Below are 19075 nucleotides of genomic sequence, written 5' to 3' on the forward strand. Positions count from 1 at the left end.
AACTTTTTACTTGGAAATAATTCCAAACACACAGAGAAGTTGAAAATAAAAAGAGCACCCATATATCCTTTACTTGGATTTGTTGATTAATTTGGATTTGTTGATTGCCCTTTTTGCTCTAACACTTGCAGTCTCAAATAGATAGCACACATACATACCCATTTTTTTCTGACCACTTGAAAGTAAATTGCATCCACCATGCCCCTTTATCCCTTAATGCTTCAATGTCCTAAAAGTATGTACATTCTTTTACATACACAGCGTGTACAGTTATCAATTCCAGGAGACTCAACATTGATACCATACTTCAATCTACATCCATACTCCAAATTTCATCAGTTAATCCAATAATGTCATTCTTATCCATTTTCCCCTTCAAGTAAGAGGATCCATATATTGCATGTCTCTTTAGTCTCCTTTAATCTGTATCAGTTCCTTAGCTTTTCTTTGTCTTTGATATTTTTGAAGGGTACAGCCCGCCCCCTTTGTTTGGACAAGACAATGTTCCTCATTTCCAATTTGTTGTTTATGTTTGTCTCACCTTTATTCATTATTAGATCCCAGTTATCCATTCCTGGCCAGAATACTATTGTGATATTGTGTCCTTCTCAGGATATCAAACCCAAGGTCAGATGATGACTCTCTCCCTCATTGGGTGATAATAATTTTGGTCACTTTGTTGAGGTGTCTGATTCTTTCACAGTATATTTATTGTTTTTTTCCTTGTAATAAGAAATCCATGGGGAGACATCTTAGACCCTGCAAATATCCTGCTCCTCATCAAATGTGTTCCCATAGATTTAGCATCTATTGATGGTTCTTACTTGTACCAATCCTCCCTTATCTCCTCTTATTAATTAATTAGTTATCTATTAATGATATAGACTCATGGATTACTGTGTTTTTCAATGGTTTATTCCTTACAATCCTTAATTATTTGCATGCTAAAATTTTCCAGATTTAGTCAATGAGGGCCTTTTCAAGCTCCTCTGTCTTTCTTTTTTTTTTTAAGACTTTATTTATTTTTTTGACAGAGAGAGACACAACAAGAGAGGAAACAGAAGCAGGGGGAATGGGAGAGGGAGAAACAGGCTTCCCACTGAGCAGGGAGCGTAATGCGGGGCTTGATCCCAGGACCCTGGGATCATGACCTGAGCCAAAGGCAGATGCCCAACGACTGAGCCACCTAGGCGCCCCGCTCCTGTGTCTTTTTTAGCATGCCCAATTTTCACATGTTCCAGATTCATCTTGATTCTTGCAGGTTCACCATTCCTTGGAGCATTGGATTTCTCCACTGAATGCTTTGTATCTGGCCAGAAAAAAACAAAGGGAAGAAAAAATATGGATTATTTGTGTGGGAAGTTTTTTTTTTTAAGATTTTTATTTATTTACTTGGGAGGAAGAGAGAGCATAGAGAGAGAGGAAGAAGCCGACTCCCTGCTGGGCAGAGAGTCCAATGCAGGGCTTAATCTCAGGACCCTGAAATCATAACCTGAGCCAAAGGCAGCTGCTTAACCGACTGAGCCACCCAGGCATCCCATGTGGGAAGTTTTTATAGGCCAGGCCTGCAGGTAGCAAACACATAGATCTACTCTGCACACATCACATTGGTGGTAACTCAGGAACATGGATACTACTGCAATGATTAGGATATGACACAATCTATCTGTGTGCCCAAGAGACTTGACTTAGTAAAAATTAGGCCAGTCTCCACCATGCTTGTCCAAAAGCTATTCTCTATGTTACTTCTTCCATATTGGTAGAATCCCAGTTTTGTTCAGACAGAAGGAAGATCCTTTGATTTCAAAGAAGGTAACTTCCTCTCACCAAATCAGGAAATGAATTACAGTGGTCCAAACCAATCCTGGTAATTCCAGTTCTTGTCACCAGTGACTAGTCTAAGAGTGGGTATAGACTCAGTTCTGAAATAGGAAAGGAAGTCTAATGGGAGGCTCGTAGGAAAATTTTTCTTTTTGTATAAAAAAAGACAGGACCTTCACAGAAGAAATTTTGTCCCTGCCTCTCTTTCTGCTGAGACAAAGGAGTGAAAACACCAGGCGTGGAGCTGTCCTACCCATCTTGTGTCCATAAATATGACAGCAAACAGAGATGAAGACAGGATGTTGAGGACAGCAAAGGAGACAGAAAGAAGGAGTCTTTGACGACAGAAGTAAGCTTCTGAATGAACCTGGGACTGCCCGCTGCTTCTGGACTTTTTAGGTAAACAAATATTCGTATGTTTCAAGAACACTGCTAGACAAGTTTTCTGTTCTTTGCTGCCAAAAATCATTCTTAAGTGACACGGGAGAGAAGTAGGAGAGCTTTTCTGAGAAAAGGAGCTAATTGGTGGTATCTGAATGTTCTGAGAAGTAAAGGAGAATAAGGATGGAAGAGTGGCCAGTGGATTTGCAATGAGAAGGTCCCTGTGGATCTTGGTAAGATCAAGTGGCATGGTGGGGAGGCAGAAGCAATGTGATTCCTACAAAGGATTTTTCCTGGTATGAGTGGTGACTGACAAACTGGGAAGGATGGTTTGAACCAACTGGGTGACAGAATCTACTCTGGTCAATTCCCATATTCAGTTCCTAATATCCAAGGAAGCTGTTTGGGTTCCTGCTGTCTGCTTTAGCTACACCTGGGAAATCATGAACTGAATCACTTTGCTCTCCTGAGCACTTCTCACAGGAATAAGCCAGGAAAAGTTGTTCTGGCCCCTGAACTGGTTTCATAGAGGGCAAACCCAGCATGTATGATGGGGACTAAATAGAACCTTTTTAAAAACATTTTCTTCCAAGATTTATTGACTGTATAATAAGTACCAGGCATTCAGTTAGACAGAATAAAGAGATGAATAAAGCATATTCTCTGTCCTCTGGGACTTCACAATCTAACTTAGGAAATAAATTAGGAACAATTATAACAAATCTGAGATTGGTCCTCAAAGTGGCATTACTAGTGGTCAGGAATATAGCAGTTACTGTCTGGAGATCACTGCAGATGCATCTAGAAGTATCACTATTGACCGAACAGGGACTTAAAGAAGACAGCACTGTTTCAGCCAGGCCATCAGTGAGATGTTATTTGGTTTTAGTAACTATCTTTAAGTACCTTTTCCATGCAAAATGTGAACAGACTAAAAACACCATTACATTATCACATGCAATGGACACGAGCTCTTCAGTATGACAAGTACTCCTTGGGAAGGAGTTATTGGTCTGCGCTAGGCCACCAGGGAGCCACGGGATTAGAAACTAAAACCAGGCAGAGATGAGTGTGGTATACAGAGCAGTGAAGTGAAGTGCCCACCTGTGTTACGGTAAGGTGAGTGAGTCCCTCCTCTGTATGGTAAAAAGGCTTGGTCCCCTCTTGGCTCCCACACTTATCATGTTCCCTAGCATCTCCCCACTAAAGCTGGGTGGTTCCTGGGCTGAAGAGTGGGATTGCAAGTAGGAACTGGCTTCCCTGCTCTCAGGTGTAAGTCTTGCTGGTCTTGTTCTCTTTTTGTATCAAAATAAGACATTTGGGGGACTGGGTCCTAGCAGAAATGACTTTGGGTGGAAGGGGAGTTTGGAAAGAGGCCATGGCCTTGGGATTAAAGAGAGAGAGTCAAATACAACTAGTTAACATTATGAATGCATGAAATGCCACTGAATTGTATACTTTAAAATGGTTAATTGTATGGAATATTATGCAGCCATCAAAAGAAATGAAATCTTGCCATTTGCGACGATGTGGATGGAACTAGAGGGTATCATGCTTAGTGAAATAAGTCAGTCGGAGAAAGACAACTATCATATGATCTCCCTGATATGAGGAAGTGGAGATGCAAGATGGGGGGTTAGGGGGGTAGGAGAAGAATAAATGAAACAAGATGGGATCAGGAGGGAGACAAACCATAAGAGACTCTTAATGTCACAAAACAAACTGATGGTTGCTGGGGAGAGGGGGGTTGGGAGAGGGGGGTGGGGTTATGGACATTGGGGAGGGTATGTGCTATGGTGAGTGCTGTGAAGTGTGTAAACCTGGCGATTCACAGACCTGTACCCCTGGGGATAAAAATACGTTATATATTTATAAAAAAATTTAAAAAAATTTTAAAAAATGGTTAATTGTAGGGCACTTGGGTGGCTCAGTCATTAAATATCTGCCTTCGGCTCAGCTCATGATCCCCAGGGTCCTGGGATTGAGTTCCACATCCAGCTCCCTGCTCCTTGAGAAGCCTCCTTCTCCCATTCCCACTCCCCCTGCTTGTGTTCCTTCCCTCTCTGTCAAATTAATAAATAAAATCTTTTAAAAATGGTTAATTGTGTATCATGTGAATTTCACTTCAAAAAAGGGGGAGGGGAGAGAGGTTTGCAGGATTTAGACATAATGGGCAAGAGACCTGACCCCTAATTTTCAAGAGTCAATCCAGAGCCTTCTGGGAGAAGAACAATGCCTTAAATACCCCTACAACCATGTTTATTCCTCCTCAGACCCTCCTTCCCCCTAATCATTTCTGTTTCCTCCCTTATCTACACATCACCACCTTACTCTTTCACTTTCTCCATAAACCAACTCTTTATTCAGCAAAACCAAGGGATAGTGCTTTTCTCTCCCTTTCGCTGGGTCATCGTCTTGTCACATTATCATGTCTCCACCATTCTGTAGCTTCTTACCTTCGACCAACTGTTACACAAACTTTTAGTACCTGCCCTCCATATGTCTTTTCCTATTTTCAATTCTAAGCCAAAGCCAAAACAAATGATCTGGGAAGGGACACAGAGACCCACAAGGGAGAGGGCTATGCATCGGGACAGGAATTCAAAATTCAATCATTGACTATTATTTGTGCTAAGTCATTTTGCACTTCCTGCAGGCTTGGAAATCAAAAAGCCCTAACAAAGTATCCCTTGCCTAACACAATTCCTGATATGTGGTCAGTACCAGTAACTATTTGGCTGACTAAATTACTGTGTGTTTATTCATGGTGCTCAAAGCATCAGAATTCAATTAACTATAGAATAGAGTTTTGGAAATCTCAGCAATCTTCATCTTTGGCTGTGAAATTTAACTTAATTTTTTCATTACGACTTCTGGAAACTCACTTTTATCAAATCTGCAAGCTGTTATCAAGAGGTTAGCAGGTGACTCCTTTGGAGGTGGCGAGGAGGAGGGGCCCGATCAAATCCTGGAGGGTAAATTCTCTGATATGAAATAGGCTTCTGCCTGACCGACCTCAGTCTCCCAGAATGTCCAATACAGAAGTAAAACATGAGCTTTGGAGTCTTGACATTAGGAGGAATCCTGTCTTCTAGTAACTAGGGTGATAGTGGGCATACTGATGAATTTCACTTTCCTTATTCTTAAAAAAAAAAAAAAGATTTTTTTTTATTTATTTATTGGGGGGGGGGCAGAGGGGCAGAAGGTGAGGGACAGCAGACTCCCTGCAGAGCATGGAGCTTGATCTCAAGACCCTGAGATCATGACCTGAGCTGAAATCTAGAGTGGGACGCTTAACTGACTATGCCCCCCAGGCACCCCGCACCTTCCTCCTTCTTAAAATGGAGATGCTAATACCCTCTCCTTACCGTCCTCATTCCAGCAATCAGAAAAACTTTTCGATATTACTTCCAAAAAATATCCTGAATCTACTACTATTCATCTCCACTTCTACAGACGTTCTGATTTCACAAAAGTAAGAAGTGAGATAGAGACGAATGATAAATACGGAATTTTCAGTCCTATCTTGATAAAAAGGGAGTGCTGATTTTAGTTATGTGTATATTTACTAAGAGCCTTACAGAGAGAGGATGCACCCTCATGAATGAAAAGTTACCTGTTCATTCTGGTGCTCCTCCATAAGGATATGGAATATTATAATTTGGTGAATTAAACAAAAAGGTTCAAGTCCGACTGAATTTGATTATACTCTGTTCTATAAGACCTATATCTTATAGATCTCTCCTCATAGATTCGGATATTCAAAGATCAGGACTAATGTTATTTCCAGTAAAATTTTATGATTAAACTTTATAATAATTTAAATAATTTTAAAATTAAGTATTCTCTGATAATTTTTTTTTTACTGAAGAGCCTTACTCGCTCAGAAAATATAACCTTTAACCCCAAGACTTGTGTTGACTCCAAAGCAAGTAAAACATGTTTCTTTCTCTTAAGTACATAGTTGTAAAGTATGTCTATTATAGCAAATAGGGTAAATTCATAAAATATTCTGGTTACTTGTAAAACATTCTTTTCTTATTCCCCCAAATATCAGAATGTACACATATATAAATGCACACGCTTCTTTATGAAAGCTTCGGTGGAGGAAAAGACATGTCTTTTATTTCTGTAGCTATGTGTAATAAAGAGGTTTCTCTAATAGATTTATACCCAGACACAGTGCAAATCCCTTCTTCCAGAAACCCCAGGTTCAGCTCACCAGGATCTCTCACAGTTGCAAGACCTTCCTAACTTGTGTATGCCTACTTTTGCTCTCCCCCTATTCTCCATCTGATGCTTTCAAAATATGTATCAAATCATATCTCACACCTCCGCCCAACACACACACTTTAAGGCACTCCAGTAGCTTCCTATTATACCTAGACTAAAGCCCAAACTGCTTACTTTAAGTGCCTCCCTCTCTGAGCTCATCTTCTCCCTCTCTAACACATGCTCTTCTCAATGTTCCTTGGACACAAAACTCCTTCCCAACACATTGACTTTGCACTCATGTTATCAGGTCTTCACCTGACTGGTTCCTTCTCATGACTCGAGTCTCATCTTAAGTGTCAAGCCCCAATCCCCCGACACACCTTCCTTGACCTGTTTCTGAACTGCTGCCCACACCCATAAGCCAGTTTTATTTTCTTCTTAGCATTTATCACTATCTGATCTTTATGTATACTGCCTGTCTCTCGAGAGTATAAGTGCCATGTGGGCAGGACGTTTTCTTGTTCACTATTTTGTATCCCCAATGTCTGGAACACATAGTAGGTATTCAGTAAATTTCATTGAATAAGCAAATGAATGACTGAATTTGTGAATTTGTGGACACTAGTTTTCTCATAAGAGAGCTGCAAGATTTAGAGGTAATATATAAAAAGTGTCTACCAAGGTAGCCTTCAATAGGTGTTAGCTTGAGGGCTAACTTGCTTTACTTTCTGTTTGGGAGAAACAGTATTTATTGAGGGAGGCTTGCCTAAAGGATGAACAATCCATCCATTTCTCTAGATTCATTCATGTATTCATTCCACCAGTGTTTATTATTAAGAACCTGCCATGTGTTTGAGACATTATGGGTACAATGGTGAACAAAAGGAACCAGGGTAGAAAAACAAACAAACAAAAAAAAGAGTTCTGGAGTTTACATTATAGTGCAGTGAGATACACATCAACCTCAATAGGTAAAAGAGTATGTTAGTAAGTGGCAAGGGCTCTATGGAGAAAAAGGAAGGAAGGGAGAAAGGAAGTGGCTAGCCACGTGGTTGCAATTTTAAATAAGATGACCAAGAATCATTTTGCTGAGCAAAACCTTGAAGGAGGTAAGGAAGCCATGTGGGTATCGGAATGGAAGTCCTGGTAAGGAGAGGAAGCAAAGTGAGGTGAGTGCCCCCAGGGCCTGGTGCTGGTGTAACCCCAAGGAGGTCAGCAGGCTTGGAGAGTGTAAGCAAAGGGTGGGGAGTAATCAGAGAGAACAGGGCAGAGCATGTGGGCCAGGAAGACCACGGTGAGAACCCTGGGTCTTATTCTGGATTAGCTGGAAAGACCTTGGAGGATTTGAACAGAGAAGCAACATGGTATGATTTATATCAGGCCTGCTGGGGGTACCAGACTGTGGGTCTGCAGGGGAGAGGGCAATGTTGGAAGCAGGGAGAACATTTAAGAGGTTCTTGCAATAACTCAAAGAGGTTCTTGCAATGACACAAAGGCTGCTCCGACAAAGGCGGTAGAGGTGAAGATGGGAAAAGAAAGAACATTCAGGATACATTTCAAGGTAGAGTCAACAGGATTTACTGGTAGATGGTAGTGTGGTGGGCAGGGAGAGCCAAGAGAAAGGGAAAATTGGAAACCCAGCCCACTGAATAAACGTAATAGGATTGCTTAGCAGAATGGAAGGCTATTTTGACGTATGAGGTCATGATTTAAAACAAAACCAGTCTGGTTAGGGGTTTATCCAATAGCATCTAGCTGTTCCAGTGCAGGCAAAGAGCAGAGAGATAGTAGAATTTGTTCAGAATTGAAGTTTGTCAAGGCAAGTGTGTCTGAGTGAGTGCAAGCCAAGGAGTTGTATTATACTGATAGTTCATGGGATGCGGTCAGGTCAAGGTGGGAAGTGAAGCTCAGAGAGGGCTCACATTGGCCATGGAGGTCCTTGAGTGAATAAGCTAGGAGAATAGAAGATTTAAAACTGAGATTTCAGATGTAGTAAAATTTCTGGTAAAGACAGGGCGGTGAGGAAGACAGAAATAAGGTCTTTGGAGGTGAGGAGGTCAAAGAACCTGAGGCTGGAATGTTGAAGTCATCCAGGGTGAAGACAGAGTTCTGGAGTGAACACATGGAAATCTGGGGAGAATGGCGTGCTCAGAGATCATGAAAGTTCCTCGCCCTTTCCCCATACCTTGCCTTGAGCCTCTCTTCCATCTGAGTTATATCCTTTTGTAACAAACCAGTGATCTAGTAAGTAAAATGTTTCTGAGTTCTGTGGGCTGCTCTAGCAAATGAATCAAACCCAAGAAGACAAGAAAAGCTCCAATCTGTAGCCCGTGGTCAGAAGCACAGGGGATAACCTGGACTTGTGACTGGTGTCTGAGGGAGAAAAGAGCAGTCTTGTAGGATTGAGTCCTTCACCTGTGGGAGTGGAGGCTATCTCCAGTTAGAGAGTGTCAGAATCCAGTTGAATTATAGGACACCCAACCGAGATCGGAGACTTGTTGGCTGGTGGGGGACTCCCCATCCCCCCTCCCCAGTTTAGGAATTGGGTGCTCAGAACCTTTTAGTGGGTTTTCTCTGAACCTTATATCCCTGACTCCCTCTATACAGGAGTCTGGCTCCACCTCGATGCTTTGTTTCCATGGAGCCCAGTTAGTAGGGAGAGTAAGCTGGACCCAGTGTTCTTGGTTCCACAGAAGCACACTTTACAGTGAACACATTAAGAATGGGATTATAGCACTGAGGACATTTTCATTCTCCGCTCCCCAAAATTATTGAAAGTTGACGGGAAGATTCAGAATTGGCAAAATAGCCGTAATTCTGTTTTTTAATATGTGAATATTATAAGGGAAAGACTAACCCCAAGGCTAGCCAGAAGTTTTGTGTGATTGAAAGATGATTCAGTGAGCCATCTGTCCAGGAAAGGAACCAAGCCTGAGATTCTGGGAGCATTCTGTGATCTGATGGGTTAAGGATGTGTTCAAAGAAGAGGAAGTTACCTAGGAATGAAATAGTCAAGATGGAAGGGTACAGCTAAATGAAATCACCGTGGTCAAAATAAAGACAAGTGTAACCATTCCAAGAATCCCCGCAGGAGCTGTAGATTTAGATTATAATAGCAAGCAGAATTATTCTGTATTGATGTGCTGGGGTGTTCCGTGGAGGATTGGGAAGCACCACGAACCCAAGACAGAACCCAAGACAAAACAGCTTGTTGTGGTAGTGATTAGGGAGGGTGAAGAGTGGGAGGCAGGTAACAAATTCATAGCCATTCTGTAGTGATAGTATCAATAATATGTAAACATGGCCTCCCGGGTGGGATTTCTCTTGCTTAAGAACCACTCCAAGAATGCAGAGAGAACAGTCTCCCTGGGAGTGGACTTGACATGGAGAACCCAAGTCCAAATCTCTTTTCTTAAATAGGCAGACTCGCTTATCTCCTATTTCCTACCGCAAAGGGCAGTCTGGGTCAGAAGTGAGAGATGGCCGCTCAAAGCCAGCCGGGCAGATTTTTTTTTCTCTAAAGGGACTTAAGCCACTGTCTGTCTCCTTTTGGAAAGGTACATGTTTTCCCACAGACCATGAAATGACTAATTGATCTCTAGGGAATTTCCTTTCTCCAGGTATCCTTAAACCTAATAGTAAGATCTTAGATTCATGTAGTCATCCTTAGATTCTAAAAATAAATTAAGGGGTGCCTGGGTGGCTCAGTTGGTTAAGTGCCTGACTCTTGGTTTTGGCTCAGGTCACGATCTCAGGGTTGTGGGATGGAGCCCGTGTCAGGCTCCACACTTGGCAAGGAGTCTGCTTGGGATTCTCTCTCCCTCCCACTCTGTCTCTTCCCGCACGTGGACACACACACACACACACACACACACACACACACACACACTCTCACTCTCGCTCTCTCAAGTAAGTAAATAATAAAATCCTAAAAAGAAATAAACTGGCTACTTACAGATATATGCAGTGCAGGACTTTTATGTGAGACTGTTGAGATAGCAAATAAGGCAACTGCCAATCTCTATTATAAGCCAAATTTACTTTAGAAAAATTTCCCCTTATTGAAACATAAACATGCCATCAACAACTAAATTCCTCAAAGAATTATTTGAAGAATAATTTGCTTCCATTCCCTCATCTGAATTCACCTAGATCCCATTTCAAGGAATGCGTGTGACACAGCACAGGCCAAGAGTAGACAGGTTCCCTTGTCCCTAGAAGATAACGCCAATCTGGGGGCCCTCATATGAAGACTACCTTATCTCTCCCAGCCACCTTTGGGTAGCAGGGAAGTGAGACAGCTAGAGGCTCCGAGAGGAGCTCAGGCTAAGCCTTTGCCCACAGAGCCCTAGTAAATATTTATTAAAACACAAGATGATTTGCCATATGTTCATAAGTTCCAGTCTAACAACATCATTTGAACTTGATGAATCTCCAGGGTATTCTAATCCTATCCTCTTCTGCAGAAAGGATGGTAGGGAAACCTTTCTAGAGGGCAATGAGGCACAATTTGCATTAAGAACTTAAAATTGTAGGGGCGCCTGCGTGGTCAGTTAAGCGTCCGACTCAATTTTGGCTCAGGTCATGATCTCAGGGTTGTGAGATCGGACTCTGCACTGGGCATAGGTTCTCTCTCTCTCAGCCCCTGCCCGCCCCCGAAAGGATAATCTAAGATGGTAATCCCACTTCTAGTAATTTACTCTAAAGAAATAAACAAAAATGCCATGATAGATGCATAAAGATGTTCACTGTAATACGTATTTGTGAAAAAAGGGCACATAAAATGTTGACTATGGAAATGGTATTACCTCTATAAGGTATCATACAACTATTCATAAATACATTTCAAATATTTAATGGTACAAAGAAATGTTTAAGATATTAAGTAAAATGGGCACCTGGGTGGCTCAGTGGGTTAAAGCCTCTGCCTTCAGGTCATGATCCCAGGATCCTGGGATCATGATCCAGGATCCTGGGATCGAGCCCCGCATCGGGGTCTCTGCTCAGCAAGGAGCCCTCTTCCTCCTCTCTCTCTGCCTGCCTCTCTGCCTACTTGTGATCTCTATCTGTCAAATAAATAAATAAAATCTTTAAAAAAAGAAAATTTAAAAAAGATATTAAGTAAAATGGAGGATTGAAATTATATACAGTATTGCCCCAATTTTGAAAATTATAATACATTTATACATACAGAAAAGGACTAGAAAAAATTATATTTATACATTCAGAAAAGGACTAGAAACAATTGATGTACATGGAGGAATTAAAATTGATTTTTCTTCTTTCTGTTTTTATATGACTTGCAAAATTTCATGTTTTATATATTGAATAATCTCTTTAGAGAGCTAGAGGCTAAGAGAACCAATATTTGAAATATCCATCATGGGGTAGCCACCGAGCTAAGAATTTTACCAATTATCTAACTTTCAGAGCAACCAGGAAAAGTAGGTCTCACAGTCTATGTTACAGGTGAGGAATGGAAGAGCCACTAACTAGGCGTGAGAGCTCTTTGCCCAGCGTGCTCTGGACTCAAGCCCAGGACAAGCCCATGTTTCCTGCTGCCCCACAAGCCTCACCTGCTGCAGCTCTGAGTGGGCCCATGGGAGGCTTACAGTGAAGGTCACTGACAAAACAGAACTGTGCACAGCTTGCCCAAGAGCAAGGCCTCACTTTCTAAATTCTTCCTAACTTCTTCTGAAAGTAGAAACCACCTTCTTTATTGCAAGGCTCCATTCTGAAGCCATTTTTACCCCTATACCCAGCTCCACTCGCCTGTGCCCTCTCTCAGAGCCTGTGGTATCTGCTGTCCTGCTGATTGGCTTGGCATGTTGTCAGGCTGTGAGCAGAAGGACAGGGCAGAGCTGCGCACCCCCACCCCTTCCACCAGCTGGCTCCTTGGTCTCTGCCCTGGATACTAAAACAAACAGGCTGTGTGCTCTGGTTCCCTACTCAACCCAAGGGGGTGGGGGGTGGGGAGAGTAGCAAATATCCCAGCCATGTGAACAATCAGGAGTATCTGGCAGCACATTTGATCTTTTATAACTTTATTTCAGCCAAAGAGTCATGGCTTCCAGGCAGCCAGGAGGGCATTATACCCCTAAGTCTAATGCTCAGCTAGTTCCAGGTATGGCCTTGGTGAGGGGTGCCCAATTCCCCAGCTGGCTCTGTTCCAGAGAAGTCTCCTGTGACACTAATTGTAAACTCTCATGGAAGCAGCAGGGAGTTTCTCTCCCCTGTTCCAGGGTTCTTCATTGCTTCCTGCTCGCTCCCAGAGGCAAAGAGAGGAAGTCTCTTTGATGGGGTCATGGCAAGTCGGTGACATTCAGGATAGGAATGTGCTGCCTGGATCACCACTTTATCCTCCAGCAATGCAGTTCCTGACTAAAACAACAACAACAACAACAACATAACTACTTATGTTCTTTTATCTGAGAAGAGGGAGAAGGGGACATGGGGAATGGCACAGGGCCCACAAAGAAACAATGGGAATAACCTGGTCCTTTCGGATTAAGACCACATCTCTTTCTGCACCCACATAAGAGGACTGCATGTTCAAGAGAGGTGGAGAAATACTGGGTTAAAGTTAAGCAGATTAAATTACCACAGGACTTCTCAGAACCTTTAGTGTGCTCATGTATACTACGCAGGGGGTGTGATGGGAAGTGTTTCTTAAACACAGTCAACCATAAAACTCATGAGTCTGTAGGCACTGGGATTTCAATGAACACACTTTGAGAAATATTGCTCCAGAGTGAGCCCATAGGGATCCTGTGAAGATAGGAAAGTAAGGCCCATCACAAACCTCCTTACCAGCCAACAGTCAGTCTTTAAAACTTCAGTGCTGGACCAACCAAAGGTATCATTCTGCATTCTCCTCTCTGCACCTGAGCAACAGTTTACGGTATTTTTCCACTTGCTGGTCGAAGTCCCTAGAAGAGAACCGTGCTTGGAAAAAGTTCACTGGAGTCAGAAGGTATTTTAGTGCCAGGCCCCTAAACTCAGGAGCCAGGGGAGGAGCAGCCTTGCTGCTGTGAGACAGGGAAGACTCCCGGTCCAGCCAGGTGTTCTGGTTCCCTGTGGCCGCTGAGCCATCATGGTTTCCCCTGGGTACCAAGTGGGGCACTACACCACTTTCTTCCCCAGTTTCTAGAGAAAGAAAGTCCTCATCTGTGGACTCTAAGTGCACTGAAAGACTCGCAGTCCGTACAGTCACCATCTTCGGGGACTCAGAGATAGGGACTGCCCCATCCCATTCTTTGCTGCAGAGGTCTGGGAAAAACTGTTTCTTGATCTGCAAAGGATGGTGTGAAGCCTGCTTCTCAAGGTCCCCAGGAAGGTTCTCATTCTTGGCCTTCTTTGAGTCCCTGTCAGCTTGAGATTGATCAGCAGTTTCCTGAGAGGAGTTAAACACGACACCCTGGGTTCGTGGCCTCCTTAGCCTCCTTTCTAACAACAGCCAGAGAAAGCTCGGTTTCCTTGAGGAGGAATTCATATATTGCTGCACAGAGTCTGGGATCAGAGGCACAGAGAGCCTGGGGCTCAGGCTGTCCTGAAAGTAGTCCCTACAGGGCTGCCGACTGACAATGGGCACCACCCGGCCAGGCTTCAGCGCTGCTACAAAGGTCCGAAGCTCCGAGTAGGAGGAATGGTCAGAGTAAGGGATGACGTGGATGTCGGGGTGGGAGCGGCGGATCTTCCGGCTCGTGGGAAGGATAGCGATGGTAGGGTGGGTCTGGTTCCAGTGCAGCATGGCAGAATGGCAGACCTCCATGTGGTCCACCGCATGGATGCGGCCGGCTTTCTCCTCCACTGTGAACACATCCGCCAGGCCCAGCAGCTGCACCAACTCCAGGCGCCGAGGACTCAATACCACCCAGGTCTGAAACTCCAAGGCCAGCTGCTCCAGCAGTGACTCTTTTCCCAGGCTATAGAGTCCTGAAGCATGTTAAAAGCAATGGGAAAAGCAAGAAATGAAAGAGAGGAGATACCAGGGAATCCTAATACGTTGCCCAAATGTTTCATAAAAATACGCAAATGGGGCAATCGGGGAGTGTATCAGGGAGGAGGTGGGATTTGAGCTCAAATACATGGAAAATGGGGAAGGGCCTACCACTGATTCCACCCACTCGTTTGGTTCAACAGAGGAAAGCATTTACCAGATGCCAGGCACTGTGAAAATAAGCACAAGCCCCAGTCCTCAAGGAGTATAATCTACATGGGGACTCAGAGGCATGTCAGAGACATGCACACAGTATTATAAGGGCACAGAAAAGTTATCTACCAGTTGACAGAGTTAGGGAAGCTTCCCTGAAAGTGGCAACTGAGTTGTATAAAGGATGGGTCTGAGTTTACCTGGCAAGGGAAGGGGATGGTTCGGTGTTACAAAAGTGCCAAGAAGGAACTGGTAAGAAATGACACAGGAGAGAGAAGGGTCAAATAATACAGAGCCCACATATATTGCTCAGGAGTTTGAACTTAATTCTGTTAAGTGAAGGGGAGCCATTAAAGAGCGCGCAGCAGGAAAATGGCTTATTTTATTTATTTTATTTTTAAAAAATGATTACTTATTTATTTGTTTGTTTATTTGACAAAAACACAGCAAGAGAGGGAACACAGCAGGGGGAGTGAGAGAGGGAGAAGCAGGCTTCCCGCCAAGCAGGAAGCCTGATGCGGGGCTCGATTCCAGGACCCTGGGATCATGACCTGAGCTAAAGGCAGATACTTAATGACTGAGCTGCCAAGAGCCCTGAAATTGGCTGATTTTAATCACAGGAATAATATGATCAGAGGAGAGCTTTAGAAGACAAAAATGGCAGGAGTGTTACTGGATCGCCTAGATGAGTAGATGCTGAAATCAGCAGTTAGGAGGCCCCAAAATGAGGGCGCCTGGGTGGCTCAGTTGGTTAAGCACCCAACATTTGATCGGCTCAGATCATGACCTCAGGGTTCTGAGATCAAGCCTCTAGGGGGCTCCAAGTTCAGCATGGAGTCGGCTTGAGATTCTCTCTCTCCCTCTGCTCCTTCCCCTCCTCATGTGTGCTTGCATAAAATTTAAAAAAAATAAATAAAATTTTAAAAAATTAATAAATAAAATTTTTTAAAAAGGCCCTGAAATGTTTTATACTATTGTGGAATCGCTAAAACAATGTTTCTGATTTCTCAGTGTGTCTGATTTAAAGCACAGCATTCACCTGAATATCTACATTCTGATAAATTTCCTGGGTGGCTCAGTCAGTTAAGTGTCTGCCTTTGGCTCAGGTCATGATCCCAGAGTCCTGGGATTGAGTCCCTCCCTCATCGGGCTCCTTGTTCACCAGGGAACCTGCTTCTCCCTCTGCCTGCCACTCCCCCTGCCTGTGCTCACTCTCTCTTTGACAAATAAATACATAAAATATTTTTTTTAAAGAAGATTTTTTAAATTTATTTGACACAGACACAGTGAGAGAGGGAACACAAGCAGGGGGAGTGGGAGAGGGAGAAGCAGGCTTCCCGCTGAGCAGGGAGCCCAATGTGAGGCTTGATCCTAGGACCCTGGGATCATGACCTGAGCCAAAGGCAGATGCTTAACGACTGAGCCACCCAAGCACCCCAAATAAATAAAATCTTTAAAAAAAATTTCACTCACTCAGATAACAAATATTGAGTGCCTCCTTAGGCATTAATCTAAGCGTTTGAGATATAGCCATAAGTAAAACAAAGAGCCCTGCCATTGTGGAACTTATATTCTAGCAGGGGTAGACAATAAAAATCAAATACAGCAATATGCAAATTGTGGAATACATTATAAAACAGTAAGTGCAATATTGGCCCTCCTATTTAAAACCTTCAATAGCTTTTTGCCCAAATATAATCATTTGGATCAAGTTACACTCAAGGATTACATTTAGGATCAAGTTCAAGCTTACAAGCAGCACTTCAGCCCCTCCTACCTTTATAGCCTCCTCACCCACTGTGTGCCTGTCATGCCGGCTGCTACTTCTCTGTTCCACAAGCAAGACTCCTTCCTACCTCCATCCATGTTCTCGAGGAGTTTGTGTGTGTGTGTGTACGGCAGGAGACGTGGAGAATAGACAAATAATAAGCAACAGCATATTAAAACATGGATAGAGTATACTGGAAGGTGATGAGTGCTATTAAAGAATGAAAAAATTGAGTTGGTATAGGGGATCAGGAGTTGGGAATGTTGCAGTAGAGATGGTGGGAAGATTGCATTTTTTTTTTCAAAGATTTATTTAGAGAGAGAGCGCACACATGGAGGTGTGGGGATGCTGGGCGGCTGGGAGGAGCAGAGGGAGAGACAGAATCTTAAGCAGATTGGGAGCTTAGCTCGGAGCCCTAGTCAGGGCTTGATCTCGTGACACTGAGATCATGACCTGAGCCAAAACCAAGAGTCAGAGGCTTAAAAGACTGAGCCAACCAGGTGCCCCAGGAAGATAACAATTTTAAATAAGGTTTTAGGGGTAAGGAGGGTATCTACAAAGACCTGAAAGATATGAGAACCACCCCCCAAAACCCAAGATTCACAATGGGTAAAAGAAAAAGGAAAGGAAACCACTTACCAATCTTTATGTTATGCTGGGGGTGCTTTCGAATGAGCTCAACAATCTGGCGGGCAGCTTCTTGTCGGGAAGGAAGAACCCAGGCTGGGTTACAATTGGTGTTGTCTAGGTATAAGGTATGGATCTGTTTCCCCAGTTTCAGGGCTGGCTCCTTTAACATGGATGGTGTATACCGAAAGTCACCTAGAAGAATATATGGGGGGCAGAGAGTCAGAGACAAAAGTATAAAACACAAGCCTATCCCGGCTTCCAACAGCTGATGGACATTTGCTTACCAGCCTGTAGAAAAACTAATAGGAAGTCTGGCACTAACATAGTATAGCTTCTTTTTGGAAAGGTCTGAATTCTGCTCCTGTTTTTATTATTCTTTTTTTTTTTAAAGATTTTATTTATTTATTTGACAGAGAGAGAGAGAGAGGTCACAAGTAGGCAGAGAGGCAGGCAGAGAGAGAGAAGCAGATTCCCCGCTGAGCAGGGAGCCTGATGCGGGGCTCGATCCCAGGACTCCGAGATCATGACCTGAGCCGAAGGCAGAGGCTTAACCCACTGAGCCACCCAGGCGCCCCGTGTTTTTATTATTCTTTATAAGGTTTGAAACCTTAAAGAGTGGGAAATCAGTTGAGAAAGGGTCACTATGCTCATATGGGATGAAGCTAGGAGGTCTCCAGACTTCTGAGTTAAGGCTGCTCAAGAAAAAGTAGTGTCTAGGCTGGAAAGGTGGGAGGGACCCCTTGGAAGGCCCACCTGTGTAGAGGATGGTTCCAAAGTATCCTTCAAAGAGAAACATGACAGAGCCAGGGCAGTGATTGGCATCAATGAGGGTTACAGTCATGGTCTCTCGCCCAATTTCATCTAGAGGCAGGACATGGCTCTCGCCAACCTCCAAGGCCCGGATCCACTTCTTAGGTACCTGAGGAACAAGTTGGTCATTCTAGTGAACACAAAATCTCTTGCTTGATACTGCCCTGGATCAGGAACTAACCCTTTACCGGAATCAGGGAAAGCAAATGACATCCTAAACCACCCAGGAGCAGAAAGTCTAACAGACAGTCCCCTCAAATGCTCCCTTCTTCCTCTCACTCTCCCTTCCCACCCTTGGTACAATTTAAATTAAGAGTCTAAAAAACAGTCTAGCCAAGCGATTCTCAAACATTTCTGATCATAATAGTCCCTTGACGGCACCTGTTAAAAAAATTCCAACCAGCTTTCCAGTACCTGCACCAGCTAGAGCTACTGGAAGGGGGGGGGGGGGTGGAACTGAAGAATGTGTCACCCAGCACTTTAGGTGGATTCTTGAGACTAGAGATACACTGGCCTAGTTTATCTGAAAACGTAGGTACAGTCTCCTTGGCTGGACAGAAAGATCTCCCCAACTTATAGCTGAAACATCCACATTTCTGGGTTCGAACAACTCCCACATTTGTTAAAAATCAGTCCTCCAGGCCCCTACTCTACGGGTCAGAGGCTGTGACAGATCGGGATTCCCACCCAAATGCTCGACCCAGCTCTCGGAGGACTCCCGCCCCCTGCCCCGTACCTGCAGGTGACGATGCACGAGGTAAGCAGTGATTGGGGAGCAGTAGAGGGGCCGGGCCCAGGTGCTAGACAAACCCACGGTGTGGTCCGAGTGCATGTGGGACAAAAAAAAGAGCCGTGCGGAACCGGCCCGGCGCAGGCTCCAAAAGTCCACAGCGATGGGCGTATGGGGGATCAGGGCCCCGTTCATGGTGGCGGGGCTGGAGAGTCACCAGCGAGATCTTCATGGGCACAGAGCTCCCGCGCGAGGCTCCCGCGACCGCGCCCTGAAGGTAAGTCACGCTGGGGCAGCCACGCGGCCAGAGACCCTAACGGGAAGCGAGGCCAGCAGAGGACTAGGTCCCTAGCGTGGGCAGAAAGAAGGAAGTGGCCGTGCTCTTGACAGTCCTGAGGGGAATCGCAAACCGCGGACGACGCTCGACTGAGCGCCACTCCTACCCGCGCGCGGGAGCCGGCGCTGAGGCCGGGCGCTCAAAGCGCGCGCTGCTGGGCGGAGACAGGCCGAAGCAGCGGATTTCCGAGGGCCCGCCGCGCCTCCACCAGAGGGAGCCGCGCGGCTGCGC

At 44.3% G+C, this 19075-nt stretch overlaps 1 protein-coding gene across 2 annotated transcripts; it reads right to left on the reverse strand.

Annotated features, from left to right (window-relative positions):
* Positions 1–906: 906 nt before the first annotated feature.
* DCLRE1B (DNA cross-link repair 1B) lies at positions 907–19010 on the reverse strand. 2 transcript variants are annotated; one of them, XM_080800547.1, is made up of 5 exons: positions 18514–19010; positions 17721–17886; positions 16977–17159; positions 13228–14352; positions 907–1309 (listed from the first exon to the last, which is right to left on the reverse strand). In XM_080800547.1, exons 1-4 carry the CDS (start codon positions 18700–18702, stop codon positions 13277–13279), a joined length of 1614 nt encoding a protein of 537 aa, XP_080656673.1. In that variant the 5' UTR covers positions 18703–19010; the 3' UTR covers positions 907–1309; positions 13228–13276. The 2 variants fall into 2 exon arrangements, with proteins under 2 accessions (XP_080656673.1, XP_080656672.1); XM_080800546.1 differs by lacking the exon at positions 907–1309 and adding an exon at positions 12448–12798.
* Between the last annotated feature and the right edge of the window lie 65 nt (positions 19011–19075).

This window comes from Martes martes, assembly GCF_963455335.1.
Source record: "Martes martes genome assembly, chromosome: 4".
NCBI classification, from domain to species: Eukaryota; Metazoa; Chordata; class Mammalia; order Carnivora; family Mustelidae; genus Martes; species Martes martes.